Genomic DNA, 19,662 nt, shown 5'->3' on the forward strand with positions numbered 1-19,662 from the left:
ACACATATAGGCCTGGCCTGCAAAGTCCTTCCAGCCTCCGATATTTTGGACTACATTTTCTTGACTGTCCCTCATCCCAGATGCCCAGGACTTTGACATTCAATGAAGCTCCTATTTGCAACCCTGAGAAGGGAGGTGAGTCAGAGCTTGCAAGCTGGACTCCCTTTTCTGAGGCTGGTCTGGCCTCTTGGAGAGGTGGGGACAGGTCCTGGGTCGCAGGAGTCTGGCCCCTGGGAAAGAGCTGTGACCATTTGTTCTGGGTGTGTGGCTCTCCTGTAGCCACTGACCCATCACCACAAACTGGCTTAAAACAAAAATGTTTATTCTTTCACAGTTCTAGAGATCAGGAGTCTGACATGGTCTCGAGGTATGTCATTGGGGGCCATTATTTTGTCATTCTAAAGATCACAGTCAAGATTTTAAAATATAAAAAACAGAGTCATCCAAAATGGTTTGATGCCTCCAATGTGCCAGGCTTGAGATAAACTAATTAACAGAACAGCCATAACCCTCCCCCACACAGTTGAGTGGCTCAGCCCAGGAACCTTCACTGTGATCTCCAAAACCCCTCTGGGTGGTAGCCTTCCCTGTTCCCTCTGGAGCTGCTGTCACCAAGGTTTACAGAAGCAGCAGGAAGGAGCAGGATCACACCATGGTCATCACAGCTAATAAGCTTTCGCTCCTTTTATTAGTGAAATTAATTGGCAAAATAAATTTTTTAATTTTAGGTCTCTGGCTAAGGGCATTGTGCAAACAGGGATTTCCAGCCAGTAGGGTGCTCTCAGGAGCCACACCCTAAAGAACACATCCTGAGTCCCAAAATGATGTATTCCCTTGGGGACAGGAAGGGACACCCCTCCTTGAGGTGGAGTTTCATTGGCTCTTCTCCCAGGATTGTGGGAATGGCTGAGGAGATTCTCAGCTTCCTTGGAGACTTTCCTTTCCTCCAGGCCAGCCCAGCTCCCCACAGAGCCACTGGTATCAGCCAAGCCCAACCAAAAAGCTAGAGTGGCGGCTCTGCTTCTCCTGGGTTAGTAGCACCCAGGTCATCCCAAACCCCAGGACCTTTGCACACCTGCTCCCTCTTCCAGGAAGGCACCCTCTCAGCAGGGCTGGGAGCCAATTTGCATTTATGTTACTGATATGCTTGGGCTGTCCTCAGCCATTTCACTGTGTTTTCTGTTATGTGTCTTTTTTATCTTTTATGCCTCCTGGTGTTTTGTTTTTTCTTTTTGCAGCCAAAATACTAGAGTATTTTCTAGTGTAGCATTTTAATGACTTTTTTCATTATATATATTTTTGGTGATTTTCTTAGAGGGTTCTCTAAGAGCTTACCATATACAAATGTTATTTTGTGTGTGTGTGTGAGCACAAACAGCTTTATTTCATTGCAAGTGATGTTACCTATGTACACATTTTTTTTCCCCTTTCAAGTTAACTGCTGAAATTGCCCTTAAAGAGACCACATTGTAAAATGCGTTTAATTACTAATTTATTAAATTTTCCTGTCAATTGACACATTCTGTATGGAGCCTTTCAAGGATGTTTTGAGAGTTTATTTACAATCACTGAAAGCAGGTGGTTCTGTAAAACTTACAGGTAATTGTAGACTCCTTAAACTCACAACAAACTCACAACATATATATATTTCAACATTTAAACAGAAGCCCATTTTCTTCCAAAGTAATTTTCTCCCACTTTCTCATAAAAATATAAGAAAGACCACTGAGCTGTCAAGAAAGGGCAAAGGAAAAACACCTTTTGGGTGAAGCGGGCAACGTGTTGTGTTGCTTTGCTTCAATCGGTGGTGTGACAAGGTAAAAAAAAAAAAATCATATATATATATATATATATATATATATATATATATATATATATATGAAAGACAACATTCAGTTTTAAAAACTAATATTATATTGAACCCAAATCAAGGTTTCTTTACAAATGATGTATTTTTCCAAAAAGTTTAAAAGACATCACAGAATAATCTGATGTGAAAGTAAATACTCTTACCACAGCAGAGTAATTTAAGAAATACTGTGCAGTATGTTAACACCATATTTATGTAGTCCATTGTTGTATATGTGTGTGTTTTTCTACACACGTTTCTGTTTATTATGGCAAAGGTGAAAACGCCACCTCCACAACGGCAACCAGTAAAATTTATCCCAAAAATAACTGGGTACAAAACAGGTCTGTTTCAGAAAAAAAAAGGAAAAGAAAAATCTTTATATGAGTTTTGAATCCTATTTCAAAACAGAAGAAACAACTCCATCATTGGCCACAGGGCCAGACCGAGGCAACGCCTAGGCCTCCTAGCTCCACGCACCGAACCGCAGATGCTGTACCTCGTGTCCATCCGCGCGCGGTAAGCGTCCAGCGGGCGTCCGACTCCTCCGCGGAGATCTGCTGCTCCCGGCTCCCGCGGCGCCCCTGCCTCCGCCCGGCTGCCTCCCCGGGCTCCTCCCCGAGCGCCGCCGCCCTGGCCTCCAGGTCCTCGGTTCCCAGTCGCCCCGCTGCGTTGACACTGCGCTGCGTGCTGGGATGTGACGAGCTGGACATTCACGGGGCGGCCATCCAAAGGGCCGTGGTACTGTTTCATAGCTTTCAGGGCGTCGCCGGCCTTCTTCAGAGTCCCAAATCCAGCAAAGAGCTCCTGGGTGTCAGCGTCCGACACCCCGAAATCCAGGTTGGACACCCGCAGTTTCCCACCGTCTCCGCGCCGGCGCCACCGCCAAAGCCGCTGTCGAAAAGGTCCTGTTGCCACTTGTCCGGAAGTTGTTTCAGCTGGCGCCGGCTGGTTCCTGCCTCCGCCAGTTCGCCCGGTTCCGGATGGGCCTGCGACCCAGCTCACTGTGCAGCGCCTGCACCTCGCCACCGCGGCCTCCCTGGGAGCCGGCCCCGCCGCCCCTGGCTCCGGTTCAGCTTAATGATGTCCAGAGACATGTCCATTTTGTCGGCCAAGGCAGGCGCGGAGTTCGCCGTGTTTTTGTTTTTAAAATATATTTTTATTGATTTCTGAGAGGAAGGTGGGGGAAAGAGAAACATCAACGATGAGAATCATTGATGGCTGCCTCCTGCGGGCCCCACACTGGGGATTAAGCCTGCTCAGGAATCAAACCGGGACCTGGTTCAGAGGTCAATGCCCAACCACTGAACCACGCTGGCTGGGCTGGTTGCTTTTGAATTGTAGCAAAATGCACATAAAACTCGCCATTTTTAATCATTTTTCAGTGCACAGCTCAGTGGCATTAAGTACCTTCACATTGTTGTGCATCCATTCCCACCATCTCCAGGACTTTCTCATTTTTCCAAAACTGAAACTCTGTCCACCTGAAGCACGAACTCCTTGTCCTGGCTGGTGTGGCTTAGTTAGTTGGATCATTGTCCTGTGCACCAAAGGGTCAAGGGTTTGATTCCCGGTCAGGGCATTGTGGGTTCAAGATCGGGGAGCATACGGGAGGCCACTGATAAATGTTTCACACATCAATACTTTTTTCTGTCTCTCCCTCTCTAAAACCAATGAAAAACATATCCTCGGATGAGGATTAAAAAACAAAACAAAACACTAATTCTTCCCCACCTTCCCCCAGCCCTGGCTCCCACCATTCTGCTTTTTCTTTTTCTTTCTTCTTCTTCTTTTTGTTTTTGTTTGTTAATCTTAACCCAAGGATATTTTTCCATTGATTTTAGAGAGAGTGGAAAGGAGAGGGAAAGACTGAGAGGAACATTGATGTGAGAGAGAAACATTGATTGGTTGCCTCCTGCATACACCGGACCAGAGCCCAGGGACCTGCAACCAAGGTTTATGCGCTTGACCAGAATCAAACCAGAGACCCTTCAGTCCGCAGGCCGACTCTATCCACTGAGCAAAGCCAGCCAGGGTTGCTTTCTTTTTTTTTCCCCTTCCGTTTTTTTTTTTTTAATTTCAAGAAAAACAATCTTAAATATAATGTTACATGCAATAAACATCAATTCAAGAAAAATGATCTTACATATAATAATTTTACCTACAATAAACATTAATATTTCAAGAATAGCCCTAACTGGTTTGGCTCAGTGGATAGGGTGTCAGCCTGCGGACTGAAGGGTCCCAGGTTTGATTCCGGTCAAGGGCATGTACCTTGGTTTCCGGCATATCCCCAGTAGGGGGTGTTCAGGAGGCAGCTGATTGATGTTTCTCTCTCATTAATATTTCTAACTCTCTATCCCTCTCCCATCCTCTCTGTAAAAAATCAATAAAACATTTTAAAAAATAAATAAAAGGATTTTAAGTATAATATTACCAAAACTGTACTAACATAGTATAATATCACAAAAGTTGTAGGAAATATTAAAAATCTGCAAATAACAGGATTACTTCTATTATATTCTAGTATATATTATTTTCCCCCCTCTGGCTCTATTTTTGTTCATCAGTTTATGTTGTTCATTATATTCCACAAATGAGTGAGATCATATGATATTTTCTTTCTCCAGCTGGCTTATTTCGCTTAGCATGATGCTTTTAAAGTCTATTTTGTTGGATATGAGTAGTATTGCTACTCCAGCTTTCTTTTCCTTTTCCATTTGCTTGGAAAATTTTTTTCATCCCCTCACTTTCATCCTGTGTGTGTCTTTTGTTTTGAGGTGGGTCTCTTGTAGACAGCATGTAGTTGGGTCATGTTTTTATATCCATTCAGCTACCCTATACCTTTTGATTGGAGCATTTAATCCATTTACATTTAGGGTTATTATTGAGAGTTACTTATAGCCATTTTCATTCTGTATGGGTAGGTTTCTCTCTCTGTTTCTTCTTCCCAGCAATCCCTTACAGCAATCCCTTTAGCATTTCTTGTAATGCTGGCTAATGGTGATTAATTCCTCTAGCCTTTTTTTTGTCTGGGAAGTTCTTTATTTGACCATCTATTTTGAATGATAGCCTTGCTGGATATAGTAATCTTGGTCTCAGATCCTTGCTTTCCATTACCTTGAGTACTTCATGCCATTCCCTTCTGGCCTGTAGAGTTTCTGATGAGAAATCAGGTGTCAGCCTTATGGGAACTCCTTCGTACATAACAGTTTTCTTTTCTCTTGCTGCCTTTAAGAATCTCTCTTTGCCCTAACCGGTTTGGCTCAGTGGCTAGAGCATCAGCCTGCAGACTGAAAGGTCCCAGGTTCGATTCCTGTCAAGAGCATGTACCTTGGTTGTGGGCATATCCCCAGTAGGAGGTGTGCAGGAGGAAGCTGATTGATGTTTCTCTCTCATCAATGTTTCTAGCTCTCTATCCCTCTCCCTTCCTCTCTGTAAAAAATCAATAAAGTATATATTTTTAAAAAAAAAAGATTCTCTCTTTGTCTTTAATTTTTAAAAAAATATATATTTTATTGACTTTTTACAGAGAGGAAGGGAGAGGGATAGAGAGTTAGAAACATCAATGAGAGAGAAACATCGATCAGCTGCCTCCTGCACACCCTCTACTGGGGATGTGCCCACAACCAAGGTACATGCCCTTGACTGGAATCGAACCCGGGATCCCTCAATCCGCAGGCCAACGTTCTATCCACTGAGCCAAACCAGTTACGGCTGTCTTTAATTTTTGACATTTTAATTATGATGTGTCTGGGCATGGGTCTGTTGGGTTCTTCTTATTTGGGGTTCTCTGTGCCTTCTGAACTTGTGTGACTTTTTTCCTTTTCCAGGTTAGGGAAGTTTTCTACCATTATTTCTTCAAACACCTTCTCTATTCCTTTCTCCCTTTCTGCCTCATCTAGCACACCTACTATTCTAATATTGTTATGTTTCACATTGTCCCAGAGCTCCCTTAAGCTGTCCTCCTGTTTTTTAATTGTATTTTCTTTTTGGTGCTCTAATTGAGTGATATTTTCAACTCTGTCTTCTAAGTTACAGATTCAATCCTCAGCTTCCCCTAATCTGCTGTGTATTCCTTCCAATGTGTTCTTTATTTGTGTTATGTCATTCTTTATCTCAGACTGCTCTTTTTTCATAGTTACTATATCATTTTTCATACTGTTGAGCATTTTTAACATCATTACTCTGAACTCTGTTTCAGATAAATTTCTTATCTTTGCTTAATTTATCTCTTCTGGAGAATTCACTAGTTCTTTCATTGGGGGGTTGTTTCTTTTTTTCCTCATTTTGGTTGTCTGTTTGGGTTGGTGACTGTGTTTTACGTAGATCCTCTATACCGGCAGTCGCCAACCTTTCGTACCTCACAGACCAGCAGTGGTCCCAGAACACCAGTTAGCAACCACTGCTCTATACCTCTCAATCTCCAGTGCAGGACAGTATTAAAGGCTGTTTCTGACTAATTGGATCAGGCAAAGACTCAAAGCCTCCAGAGACTGCCTCTGTCCACAGACTAACACAGTGGTTCTCAACCTTCCTAATGCCGCAACCCTTTAATACAGTTCCTCATGTTGTGGTGACCCCCAACCATAAAATTATTTTCGTTGCTACTTCATAACTGTAATTTTGCTACTGTTATGAATCGTAATGTAAATATCTGATATGCAGGATGTATTTTCATTGTTATAAATTGAACATAATTAAAGCATAGTGATTAATCACAAAAACAATATGTAATTATATATGTGTTTTCCAATGGTCTTAGGCTACCCCTGTGAAAGGGTCCTTCGACCCCCAAAGGGGTCGCGACCCACAAGTTGAGAACCACTGGACTAACAGGATTCCAACTTGAATTGCCCCCAGCTAGGCAATGGCCCTCAGGTGTGAGGAGAGTTTTTTCAACAGGGTGGGGCAGTTGCTTCTGCCTGGAGGCTAATTGTTACTTTTAATCTCTTAAGTGGCCTCAGGGCAAGGTGTTTCCAATAGGGTGTGTCAGACTGTCTTCCCCCCAGGCAAGGCAGAGGTCTATGTGGGAAAGATGTCCACCACTGTGTGAGGGAATTACTCAGCCCAGAAAACTTGGGGTGTCTGCCTTCTGAGCTCTATCTCCCAAGTCCCCAGTCCTGGGTTCTGCTCTCACAGCTCCAGTCCACTTCACCCTCCCTCTGCCAGAGAACAAGGTGGGTGGCTCCACAGGGAATTTTTTGTGTTGGCCCTTCAAGAGGGTGCCCAAACTTTCATCTGCCACTCCCTGGTAGATAGCACCCCACTGCTTTTCACAGTTAGATGTTATGTGGGTACCCTCTTCAGTTTGGTGCTCTCTGCTGGGGAGCCCAGCTTCGGGATTAGATCTCAGAGTTCTCAGTGGCACCCTCCCCCCACCCCCCCAGCTGAGATATCTTTCCAGGACTTCAGTTGCCATCTGTGGGTGCCCCACCAGTCCTTTAGCGCCTCCGCCCCTCCTACCAGTCTCTATGCGGTCTCCACCTTCAGTCCTTGGGTAACAGGGTTCTCTCCTGTGAGTTTTCCATTGATTATTCGGGAAGCATTTCCATATTTCAGTTATAATTCCAGCTTGTTCCTGGGAGCATGTCCATGCAGCATCCTCCTACTCTGCCACAATTTTTTTTCAGGGTTGCTTTCTTTTTCTATAAATCTGACTCCTTTAATGACCTCTTATGAGTAGAATCACACATATTTGTCCTTTTGTGTCTGGCTTATCTCACTGAGCATAATGTTCATCCACATTGTAGCAGCTGTAAATTTCCTTCATTTTAAAGGCTGAATATAAAAAATATAAATAAATAAAGGCTGAATAGTATTCCAGTGTGTAGATGCACCACATTTTGCTTATCCACTCATTTTTCCATGGACACTTGGGTTGTTTTCACCTCTTGACCACTGTGAATCATGCTGTTCTAAACATGGGTGTGCAAATCTGGTTAAATCACTGCTTTCAGTTCTTCGGAGTATACACCCTGAAGTGAGATTGCTGGGTCCTATGGTACCATATACATCTTACTATACAAGAATCACCTTCAGATGGACACTAATTACCTGGCCTAGTAGCTCAGTTGGTAAGAGTGCCAATATGCCAAGGTTGTGGGTTTAATCCCCAGTCAGGGCATACACAGGAATCAACCAATGAATGCATAAGTGAGTGGAACAACAAATCAGTGTTTCTTCCTTTTTCTCTCTCTAATCTATGAAAAAACAACAGTATTCCTATTTAGCCTAGTCCCTTGTTCCGTTTTTTGCTATTACTGTTATACTTATTATATCAATTTATGTTACAAATCTAGCAGTGCATTGTTATATAGTTGTTACTTATATAATTTTGTCAATTAAAGGCTGACTGGTTCTTATCAGGGATGCCTTTTTCTGACCATGTTAGAAGCCGTTGTCCCACCCCTCCTGGATTTTCCTCCTGGCTCTGGTCTGTATTAACGTGTCCCTTATGGGGACTACCTCCCATTCTGCAACAACAACTCGGTTATCAGAGAAATTGGGGTGTCCTCTTCCCTTCTGGATGCTGGAGGTGGGGTCCTTATGATATCTCAAGAAAAATAATTTTCTGAAACTTCAACAGGAGGATGAGTGATTTTTATTTGTGTGGAATTACATCCATGGGTTTCCAAAGTCCCATTCCAGTCATTGAAGAAGTGTAGCTGGGGTTTCAGTAGAGCTAGAAGCAAAGCCAGCATCCAGAATTGTTGCTTCATGTTGCAGTCAGATCCAATTCAGCATGAGGCTAGTTGCAGTTGATGAATCATTGTTGGGGTCCACATGTTGGTGACATGCTCCAGGAGAGCACATCGGGAGCAATAAGAGTCCCAAGAGCATAGGAGGAACCAAGAGCACAGAGCACAAGAGTGAACCCTTTGTTTAGGAAATTAAGTATCCCAAATTTCATGCCCTTGCATTGGCCACGCCCATTCTGACCAATGACCTGTTCCCAGGTGTAACTGACAGGTACCTTCCCGATGTCACCCCAACTTTACTGGGCATGCATCTATTCTCAATGTCCAGTCCCTTCCCAGAGATCTGCAGGGAATAGACGAGTGGCTCCTTGGGGAGTATAAAGCTTTAGTTTCCTGGTGAAGCTGCCTAAATGACATGCCTATAATACTTGGCCTTCCCTTTACTCCTTTCCTGTTATTAATAACTAGCTAATTACAACAGTATCAGCTCCATCATGGAACTCTGGACTGAAACCAGACAGCACCGACCGCAAACAGCAGGTGCTCCATTAACACTTGTTAGTTGGGTTCCATTAATGGAGATTATAGAGCACAAATATGAGGCTTGAAAGGAGCAGTGACTTTCAGGAAGTTGCCCAAACTCTAGGCGGCTGGCCCCAACCTGGGTGTGGATTCCGAGTCCTTAACAAAAGCTTTTGCTCCCCTAGCTGGTTTGGCTCTGTGGATAGAGCAGTGGTTCCCAAACTTATTTGGCCTACCGCCCCCTTTCCAGAAAAAATATTACTCAGCGCCCCCTGGAAATTAATTTTTTTTAAAATTTTAATAGCTGAAACCGGTTTGGCTCAGTGGATAGAGCATCGGCCTGTGGACTGAAAGGTCCCAGGTTCGATTCCGGTCAAGAGCATGTACCTGGGTTGCAGGCATATCCCCAGTAGGAGATGTGCAGGAGGCAGCTGATCGATGTTTCTCTCTCATCGATGTTTCTAACTCTCTATCTCTCTCCCTTCCTCTCTGTAAAAAATCAATAAAATGTATAAAAAAAATGTAATAGCAATTAAACAGAAAGATATATGTATTAATGTTTTTACCTTTTTCATAAAATATAGTAAAGAAAGGTGTAAATTAGAAACATTGAAGTTTGAAATTATGAAACTATTTATTGAACTCAGAATAGAAAGGTAATACAAAAAAAGTTAAAACAAATGCACCTGTGGCCATCACCGCCCCCCTGGATCCCTGCAGCGCCCACAGGGGGCGGTAGCGCCCACTTTGGGAATCACTTGGATAGAGCATCGACCTGGGAACTGAAGGGTTCTGGGTTCCATTCCGGTCAAGGGCACATGCCCCGGTTTTGGGCTCGATCCCCAGTAGTGGGCGTGCAGGAGGCAACCGATCAGTGATTCTCATTATTGTTGTTTCTCTATCTCTCCTTTCCTCTCTGAAATCAATAAAAAAATATATTTTTTTAGCATTTTTTAAAAATACATTTTATTGATTTTTTACAGAGAGGAAGGGAGAGAGATAGAGAGTCAGAAACATCGATGAGAGAGAAACATCGATCAGCTGCCTCCTGCACATCTTCTACTGGGGATGTGCCCGCAACCCAGGTACATGCCCCTGACCGGAATCGAACCCGGGACCCTTCAGTCCGCAGGCCGACGCTCTATCCACTGAGCCAAACCGGTTTTGGCAAAGAAATATATTTTTTTAAAAGCATTTTCTTTTTTTAAATACATTTTATTGATTTTTTACAGAGAGGAAGGGAGAGAGATAGAGAGTCAGAAACATCAATGAGAGAGAAACATCGATCAGCTGCCTCCTGCACATCTCCTACTGGGGATATGCCCACAACCCAGGTACATGCCCTTGACCGGAATCGAACCTGGGACCCTTCAGTCCGCAGGCCGACGCTCTATCCACTGAGCCAAACCGGTCTCGGCTAAAAGCATTTTCTTAAAAAAAACAAAAAACCTTTTGCCCTCATAGCCTGCGCTCTACCCTCCGGACAGCAGAGGGCGCACATCCTCCTCCAGGAGCTGAAGCGCTTGCGCACGCAGCGTCAAGGGGCGGGGCCATGGGCGAACTGGAAATAATTGCGCAGACGCCGAGTGGGTTGGCCTTTCCGAGGAACCAAGATGGTAAGTGTTGGGACTTTGTGCGTTTGTGCGGGCCTATCCGGCGCCATCCTGGCTCTGGCTGCTCTTTGGAGGCCGGGGTCAGGCCGTGCAGCTGAGACACGTTCCTCCAGTCCTCCGGAGCCGCCGGATGTGGGGGCGCAGTCCTTGTGGGTGTCGTGACCACCCGGGGCGGGAGAGGCCTGTATATGCCCTCCTGTCTCAGCCAAATCCCTGTAGACCCCGCGCCCTCGGACGGGCCCGAGGTGGTGTGTCCCCACGGACTTTTCTGCCGGGGCTGCCGCGCGTTTTTCGGCACGACCTTTGCGCCTGGTGACCCGCTGTAGCCGTGAGGGTGGGAGATGGGTCTCGGGCTCGCGCTCACCCTTGTCTCGGGCCCGCGCAGGCGGAAGTGGAGCAGAAGAAGAAGCGGACCTTCCGCAAGTTCACCTACCGCGGCGTGGATCTCGATCAGCTGCTTGACATGTCTTAGTAAGTGTCGGCCACATCGGGAGGGATGGCGGCGGGAGGGGGTCCCAGGGGGCTAGGAGCTGCAGCCTGACTTGCTGACGCGGCCTTAGGTCGGTATAGTATATAGACGGATGGGCTGCGGCTCTGAGGTTTGACATTAATAGAATGTTAACGTGCCCTGTTTGACATCTTTTCATTCACATGATAAGGCAGATATCTGTAGCTCACAAGCCTTGTAAGGTCAGGCATCAGGCCCGGGTTTGGTTCATGGGTGGGAGTTTGCAACCCCAGGTCTAAGATTTGGTTAAAGCTGGAAGATTCTGAGTGGTCTGACTTGTGCTTCTTAAAACTCTTGCCCCCAGGGACAGGGCGGGTTTGGGTCTGAGTCTCCAGACCGGAGCGAGGGAGGCTTGCTGACAGCCAGGGACGCTTCGTCTCCTGAAGGTGTGCCTGGGTCTGGGCGTGGAGGATCCAGTTTCCGGGGACACAGAGCAGGCTGAGAATTTCTCAGGCTCGGCTCCTCTCCTGGGTTCCTGAGGCCTCTAGGAGCACAGCCTCTAGTCCACAAAGTTCTGGCTGCACCACCTCACCTGAGCAGCCTGTCCTTCGGTTTCTTCATTTCTAGACAGTGCTGTGAAGGTTGTCCATTTTGCAGGATTCCTCTTGACTGTTTGGGCTGTGAACATTGCTTTGGGGCACTGTAGGGAAGATGAGTGTTGGTGGGTGAAGGGTGGGGTATCCACCAGGGCTTAGGCCACACATCCTGTCCTGCCTGCCCCCAGTGAGCAGTTGATGCAGCTGTATAGTGCCCGGCAGCGGCGGCGGCTAAACCGGGGCCTGCGAAGGAAGCAGCACTCGCTCCTGAAGCGCCTGCGCAAGGCCAAAAAGGAGGCGCCGCCCATGGAGAAGCCAGAGGTGGTGAAGACACACCTGCGGGACATGATCATCCTGCCGGAGATGGTGGGCAGCATGGTGGGCGTATACAATGGCAAGACCTTCAATCAGGTGGAAATCAAGGTGTGTGGTGGGACTGCGTTGCCTGGGGGGGTGTGGGCCTGTCCTCCCATGGTCACCTAACAGGTCCATTCTTTGCCTTCCGCAGCCTGAGATGATTGGCCACTACCTGGGTGAGTTCTCCATCACCTACAAGCCAGTGAAGCACGGCAGGCCTGGCATTGGAGCCACCCACTCCTCCCGCTTCATCCCTCTCAAGTAGTTAATAAAAAGCAGACTTACCTCATCAGAGTGCAACCCATTCTTCCAAGTGTCTGGGGCTCTGGGCAGTTTGTCAATCATCCAGCAGAGGGGGTTGGGCCTGGGCACAGTACTTGGAAGCTCAGGTCCAGCAAGACTTGTGTAGTGTTTGCCAGAATGTTGGATAGTGAGGCTTCCTGGGTTTCCTGCTGTAAACACAGTGACAGCCACATGGATAGTGAGTGGGTCGGGGGCTCCTGTGACATGTCTGGGAATGTTCAGGGTCCTATGCTATCTTCCCTGTGCCCCTCCCCCTTGATCCTCCCAACCCAGATCTGCAGTTTTGGCTACCTGGCATCTCTTAAGTACCCACAGAGATGGCCAGTGCTGGACTGAATGTAGCATCTCCCCTCAGGTCCCCATCCCCTTCATAGGCCCCTCCCATGTCCTCCAGTCAAGGGGTGGGTGCCTACTTTTTTAAAAAATATCTCTTGATTTCAGAGAAGGGGCGAGAGCCATTGATCGGCTGCCCCTGCAGAGCCCACACTGGGGATCAACAGTGATCTGGTTCATAGGTTGACCATCAACCACTGAGCCACACCAGTTGGGCTAGGTTCCTATTTCAAGCACATGAACAGCAAGAGCCTTCTAATGACTTGAGCCTTCCCGCCCCTCCAGTTTATACACCTGCCCAGTTTTTCTCAGTGCTTCTCACCCTCACCATGCTGCCTGTATCTGTCCTTCTTTTGGGACATGATTCTTTTTTAAAAAAGTTTTTTATTGATTTTAGAGAGGGGGAGAGAGAAAAACATCAATGATGAAATAGAATCATTGATTGGCTGCCTCCTGCATGCCCCCTTCTAGGGATTGAGCCCGCAAATCAGACATGTGTCGTTGACGGGAACTGAACCTGGGACCTTTCAATGCACAGACGGGGGGAGACGCTTTATTCACTGAACCAAACCAGGTGGACATGATGTTTCTGACTGGCATCTGAAAGCCTTGCACAATGACCCCAGGACCCAAAGGCTTGAGCCATGGTCTTGGGTTAAACCTTCCCATAGACCAGGGTGTCACCACCTCCATAGGGTATGATGCAGAAGGGTCCTAAACGCACTCGCTAAAGCAACCTGGTGGATTCATTTCTTTTATGAGGGGGAGACCTAGAGATGAAGTAGGAAAGGTGGCATGCCTCAGCAGTTGGTGACTGTCCAGACAGTGGTGATGGAATGGGAAAGTCCAGATGACACCTGGGTTTTGGCTTGAGCAAGTGGAAGGTTGGAGTCACCCATAGGGGACACTGTTAGGAACTGTGCTGCTATGTATGTGTACGTACATTTCTCTCTTCCAGATCTTTCAGTTTTTTGCACTCTACCTAGAAGTGGGATTGTTGGGTTAAGTGGTGATTCCATGTTTAATTCTTTGAGGAACAGCCATCCTTTTTTCCATAGCACCTTCCCTACCAGTTGTTCATATGCTTCCAATTTCTCCACATCTTCATCAGAATTTGTTACTGTCTGTGGGGGGGTTGCTGTCTTTGTTTTCGGGGTAGTAGCCTCAGGTGTGAAGTGGCTGAACTTTTTATTTATTGATTTTAGAGGAAGGGAGAAGTGAAAAGGAAGGAGGGCCTATGTCATACTTTCAACAGTAAAGATTTTAAAAAAGATTTTGCTCTTCCACCCATTTATGAATTCATTGGTTGATTCTTGTGTGTTCCCTGACCAAATATCTAATCCACAATCTTACCACTCCAACCAAGTGGGCCACCCAGTCGGGGTCCTAACATTTTGTCACAGAGAAAAGCAGAACCCTGTACCTGCTTCAACCATGATCGACTCCTGGCCTATCTTGCTGCATCTCTATTCCTCCCTTGAATTATTTAAACATTTTCAAATGTGGAGAAGAGTTGAAGGATTTTGTGGTAAAAACTCAATATTTAGTTTCTTTGAGCAATATTTTTTTTAAAATATATTTTATTGATTTTTTACAGAGAGGAAAGGAGAGAGATAGAGAGTTAGAAACATCGATGAGAGAGAAACATCGATCAGCTGCCTCCTGCACATCTCCCACTGGGGATGTGCCCGCAACCCAGGTACATGCCCCCGACCGGAATCGAACCTGGGACCTTTCAGTCCGCAGGCCGACGCTCTATCCGCTGAGCCAAACCGGTTTCGGCTTGAGCAATATTTTTTACTGTATTACATATTTGGAAATCCATTCTTTCCTCTATGTAGCCATCAATCTGTGTGGCTGCATTTAAAAATAATGTAAAATGTAAGGTTTGGGAGATGAGATAAACCAAAGAACATATGCATAGCCCATGGACACAGACAATAGGGTAGGGAAGAACGGGGGTGGGGGGGGGGTTGCGTAGAGGCTGGGAGAAAGCGGGGGGGGGGGGGGAGATACCTATAATACTATCAACAATAAAAAATATATTTAGAAATAAAATATAATGTGGCCCTAGCCCACTGTGGCTCGGTTGAGTCTTATCCCGTGAACGGAAAGGTCTGGTTCGATTCCTGGTCAGGGCACATGCGCAGGTTGCATGTTCAGTTCCAGTTGGGGTGTGTAAGGGGTGGGGGGGGGGGGGGCAACCAATCAGTGCTTCTCTCACATTGATGTTTCTCCCTCTCCTCTCTAAAGTCAATAAAAATAATTTTTTAAAAATAAAAATGACGTGCCCCTGGCCCTGAAGCTCACTTGGTTAAGAGTGTCATCCTCACCGAAACCGGTTTGGCTCAGTGGATAGAGCGTCGGCCTGTGGACTGAAAGGTCCCAGGTTCGATTCCGGTCAAGGGCATGTACCTGGGTTGCGGGCATATCCCCAGTAGGAGATGTGCAGGAGGCAGCTGATCGATGTTTCTCTCTCATCGATGTTTCTAACTCTCTATCTCTCTCCCTTCCTCTCTGTAAAAAATCAATAAAATATATTTTTTAAAAAAAAAAGTGTCATCCTGATATGCCAAGGTTGCAGGTTTGATCCGTGGTCAGGGCACATACAAGAGTAAACCAGTGAGTGCATAAATACGTGAAACAAAGCAATGTTTTTCCCTCTCTAAAATCAGTAAGTGGAAAAAAACCTTAGGGGCTCTCAGGCCACTTTCTCCCAAATACATTACTCCAGAAATATTTTAAAGCAAAATGCTAAACATCCATAAATACAAGTGTGTCCCTAAACCAATGATTGCCAGACATGGGTGATCCTGGGCTGTGTGGGGACATCTGTGATTGTCACGACTGGGGTGCTCTTTACATGGAGTGGAAGGCAGGGAGGCTGCTCCGTATCCCAGTGCCTAGGCCTCCCACAGTGGATGACCCAGCCCAGATGTCCACAGTGCAGGAAGGAGGGGGTACAGCATGGTCTAGGGCAGCGGACGCCAACCTTTCGGACCTCACGGACTACCAGTGGTCCGCGGATCACCGGTTGGCGACACTGGTCTAGAGTGAAGAACAGGTGACTGTCACGGTGTGTCTGGACATCCCCACCCTACTGGTAACAATCCACATGTCACTGCTCTGAGTGACCATGTGTGGATCTGAAACCAGGAAGCCTTGGCCATGGTCCCGCCACCTGTCCCTTGGTGGCCACAGATGTCCACACAGACCTGGAGCACATCCTAAGGTGCAGCCGTAGCTGATTCCCTGAGGGCGCTGATCTCTTTGGAAAGACCCCTCCGGCTCCTGAGGGGGCCCACTTGTCAGGGCAGGGTCTGAGCTGGACCTGTTGTCAGGAACTCGACATTCATGAGATCCACTGAGTGGGAGCAGATCCAGGATGGGGGCAGCCGGCCTGGGAGAGTGACCAGGATAGTTGGCTTCCTCTGTCTTCAGTGGTGAAGGGAGTCTTTGGGGACATCTGTGACCAATGCTGGGAAAGCAAAAGGGCTTTGCAGGGGTTAGTGGGTCTGGGGGCTGGCTGGACATGAGTGAATGTGTGGATCCCTCCACTTATAATCTGAAGACTCCCACTCATAACCTGGGGCCCACACCTGTAACCCAGGATCCTTAGCAAAACCTGCAGGTTGGTGAGGAGAATGCAGGACAAGATTTTTCTCAAGGCTATCCCAAGTATTTATACTCCTGCCTTGCCCTATGATTATTCCCATTTGTCAGTTTACCTTCCCAAAGGTCAGGCTGCTTCTTTTAACCCAAAGTATTTTTTAAAATATTTTTTTATTGATTTCAGAGAGGAAGGGAGAGGGAAAGAGAGAGACACAAACATCAATGAGAGAGAATCATTGACCGACTGCCTCCTGCATGCACCCTATTGAGGATAGAGCCAGTAACCCAGGCATCTGACCAGGAATTGAACTGTGACCTCCTGGTTTATAGGTCAATATTCAACCACTGAGCCACACTGCCCAGGCTCAACCCAAAGCATTATTGCTCACTCTTTAATCTTTGCTTTTTGTGGCAATTCATAAAATAATAGTACATCTCATTACAAATGGCCTAAAATTTGATGTCAGTACTGTTAATCCCCCTTTAAGAGAAATAGAAGTGGGAAGCGAGAGGCCAAGAAGCCTCAGCTGAGGATTTCTGCTGGGAAAAGGGCTGAGGCCAGCAAGAGGGTCCCAGGAGAGGCTGAGAGTAGCTCTACTGAGAGAAAGAGACACAAATTAGTTGCCTCCCACATGCCACTGACTGGGTGTTAACCCTTTGCGGTTGTATTAAATTTGGACATGGGTGTCGTACTGGTCGGAATTAATTTCCATTGAAAGAGCAGGGATACATAACATGCAAGATTATGAAGGATAAACAAGATTTATTAATTCTTTTTTGGAACTACGTCACTACTAGTAGAATCACTACAAACGTTATCACTTTCTACGTCAGAGTCAGTATTCAAGGTGCCAAAATAAAACTCTTCATCGTTACTTTCAGATTCGCAGTACACTTCTTTCGGTAACTTTCTTTTTGCTATTTTGGAGTATTATTTTGAAATATCTTAACAAGCGAGAATGCCTAATTACAGTTAAACGTAATTTGTAAAGCTTTATTTGAAATTCTGCGAAGTATCTCCGAAGCTTGTCGATTTCTTCACTCTCAAAAGGCGACTGACTCGCCACGGTGTTTTGCATGGCGAGTGTGGAACGACCGCGTTTGTTTATATTGAGTTTCGATATCTCCGATTTGTCGGGGCAATGTTTTGGTTCGTGACAAGGTCGCTTAGACACTTAAGAGCTTTCAGAGAAATTGTGAACTGATACATGAATGAATAGAGTTAAGATTCGTACGGTTCCTTGCTGTGGTGGCTGAGAGCAGACATACAACCGGAACGGTAAAAAAGCTTTGGTGGCTGAGAGTAGACAAACGACCGCAAAGGGTTAAACCTGCAACCTGGTTATGTACCCTGACCAGGAATTGAACCCACCACCTTTTGGTGTATGGGACAATGCTCCAACCAACTGAACCACACTGGCCAGGGCAGCTATAGTTAATTTCAATAACATATTTCCTTTAAAATCTAGTGTACAGTTACATTCACAGCATATCTCAATTTGGGCAGTCACATTACAAGAGCTTACTAGTCATGTGTGGCCAGTGGCCGCTGTACTGGACTTCACAGCTCTCATTGCTGAGGGCACAGCAGTGACCAAGACTCAGCCCCAGAGATCCCAGTCTAATGCCAGAGACAAGAAAAATGGGTAAAGAAATGAGCAGAGATTTCACCTTCAAGGACCTTCTGCAATGGTCACCTAATATTTCCTAAGTCCCTTCATATGTTCTGCATATCAAGAGAGGAGTCTGGGCTCTGTGAAGGAGAGCAGGACCTATAGATGCCAAGATTTCAAAGACACCCCTAGATTCCAAAAAGTTTGGTCATATGCCATCAAAAAAAAAGAAGTCCTGGCCAGTTTGGCTCAGTGGATAGAGTGTTGGCCTGCGGACTGAAGGGTCCCAGGTTCGATTCTGGTCAAGGGCATGTACTTTGGTTGCGGGCACATCCCCAGTAGGGAGTGTGCAGGAGGCAGCTGATTGATGTTTCTCTCTCATCAATGTTTCTAACTATCCCTCTCCCTTCCTCTCTGTAAAAAATCAATAAAAAATTATTTTTTAGCCCTAACTGGTTTGGCTCAGTGGATAGAGTGTTGGCCTGCGGACTGAAGGGTCCCAGGTTCGATTCCGGTGAAGGGCATGTACCTTGGTTGCAGGCACATCCCCAGTAGGGAGTGTGCAGGAGGCAGCTGATTGATGTTTCTCTCTCATCCATGTTTCTAACTCTCTATCCCTCTCCCTTCCTCTCTGTGAAAAATCAATAAAATACATTTAAAAAAATTATTTTTTAAAAAAGTGAAACCATATGGTATTTGTCTTTAAAAAATATAGAAGTTACATAAAGAAATTGAGTTGGGTAGTGTTCTCTCCTCTTCTATTTTCTGGGAAATATTTTTTTAGAACTGATGTTATTTCTTCCTGAATGTTTGGTTGAAATTCACTAATGAAACCATCTGAGCCTTTTGTGTTGACCCACTGCCAAGGACTCCTTGTGGTTAACTGGGCCCAAATTCATAACCAGAGTCTACCATCCATTGTTTATAGGGGCCTATTTCTCAAGCGCCCTATAAGGAAAAAGCTGCAGACTAGACTTCCAAGGTAAGTCACCTTTATAAGAGAGCTCCTAGGACCCAAATTTGACCAATAGGACTTAAACTTTCCCTTTCCAATCAGAGCTGCCTAGGTTTATTCTTATTTGCATATTCACTGACAAATTAAGAGTGGCTGGCTCTATTCTGACCAATCAAACTAAAGATGTGAAGTCTTTATTTCCATAGAAGTATTTTGTTTCTGTAGTTGGTGAGGGAGTACTTTTGTGGACAAGTCTTTGTTGAAAGGTTTTTTACTACAGATTTCTTTGATATGACTATGCAAATGATGTATTTCTTCTTGAGGGAGCTTTCATTTTAGTGTCTTTTAAAGGGTTGGTGCATTTCAAGTAGGATGTTAAATTTATGGACATAGAATTGTCCCTAGTATTTAATCTGTTTAATATCGGTAGGGTCTGTGGTGACTGATATGCTTTCTTTCATTCCTGATATTGGTCTTTCTGGGGGGAGGCTAATCGAGCTAATCTAGTTTTGTAAATGTTTTTGGATCTTTTCAAAGAATAATTTTTTGCTTCATTGATTTCCCTGTTTCCTTGGTTTGTGCTCTGATCTTTTTTATTTCCTTCTCAAAAGGAGTTTGGGGCCCGGCTGGTGTTGCACAGTGGTTGAGCATTAACCTATGAATCAGGAGCTCACAGTTCTATGGTTCTATTCCTGGTCAGGTGGTACACAGGAGGCAGCCAATCAATGATTCTCTCTCATCTCTGAAATCAATTAAAAAA

At 45.7% G+C, this 19,662-nt stretch overlaps 1 protein-coding gene across 1 annotated transcript; it reads left to right on the plus strand.

Annotated features, from left to right (window-relative positions):
- The first annotated feature begins 8,108 nt into the window (after positions 1-8,108).
- Positions 8,109-12,379, plus strand: RPS15 (ribosomal protein S15). Its single transcript, XM_081093432.1, has 5 exons — positions 8,109-9,375; positions 10,475-10,688; positions 11,071-11,156; positions 11,918-12,152; positions 12,238-12,379. The coding sequence occupies exons 2-5, from the start codon at positions 10,686-10,688 to the stop codon at positions 12,349-12,351; spliced, it is 438 nt and encodes a 145-aa protein (XP_080949558.1). The 5' UTR covers positions 8,109-9,375; positions 10,475-10,685; the 3' UTR covers positions 12,352-12,379.
- Positions 12,380-19,662: the final 7,283 nt, after the last annotated feature.

This window comes from Myotis nattereri (assembly GCF_964212035.1).
Source record: "Myotis nattereri genome assembly, chromosome: 5".
Taxonomy (NCBI): domain Eukaryota; kingdom Metazoa; phylum Chordata; class Mammalia; order Chiroptera; family Vespertilionidae; genus Myotis; species Myotis nattereri.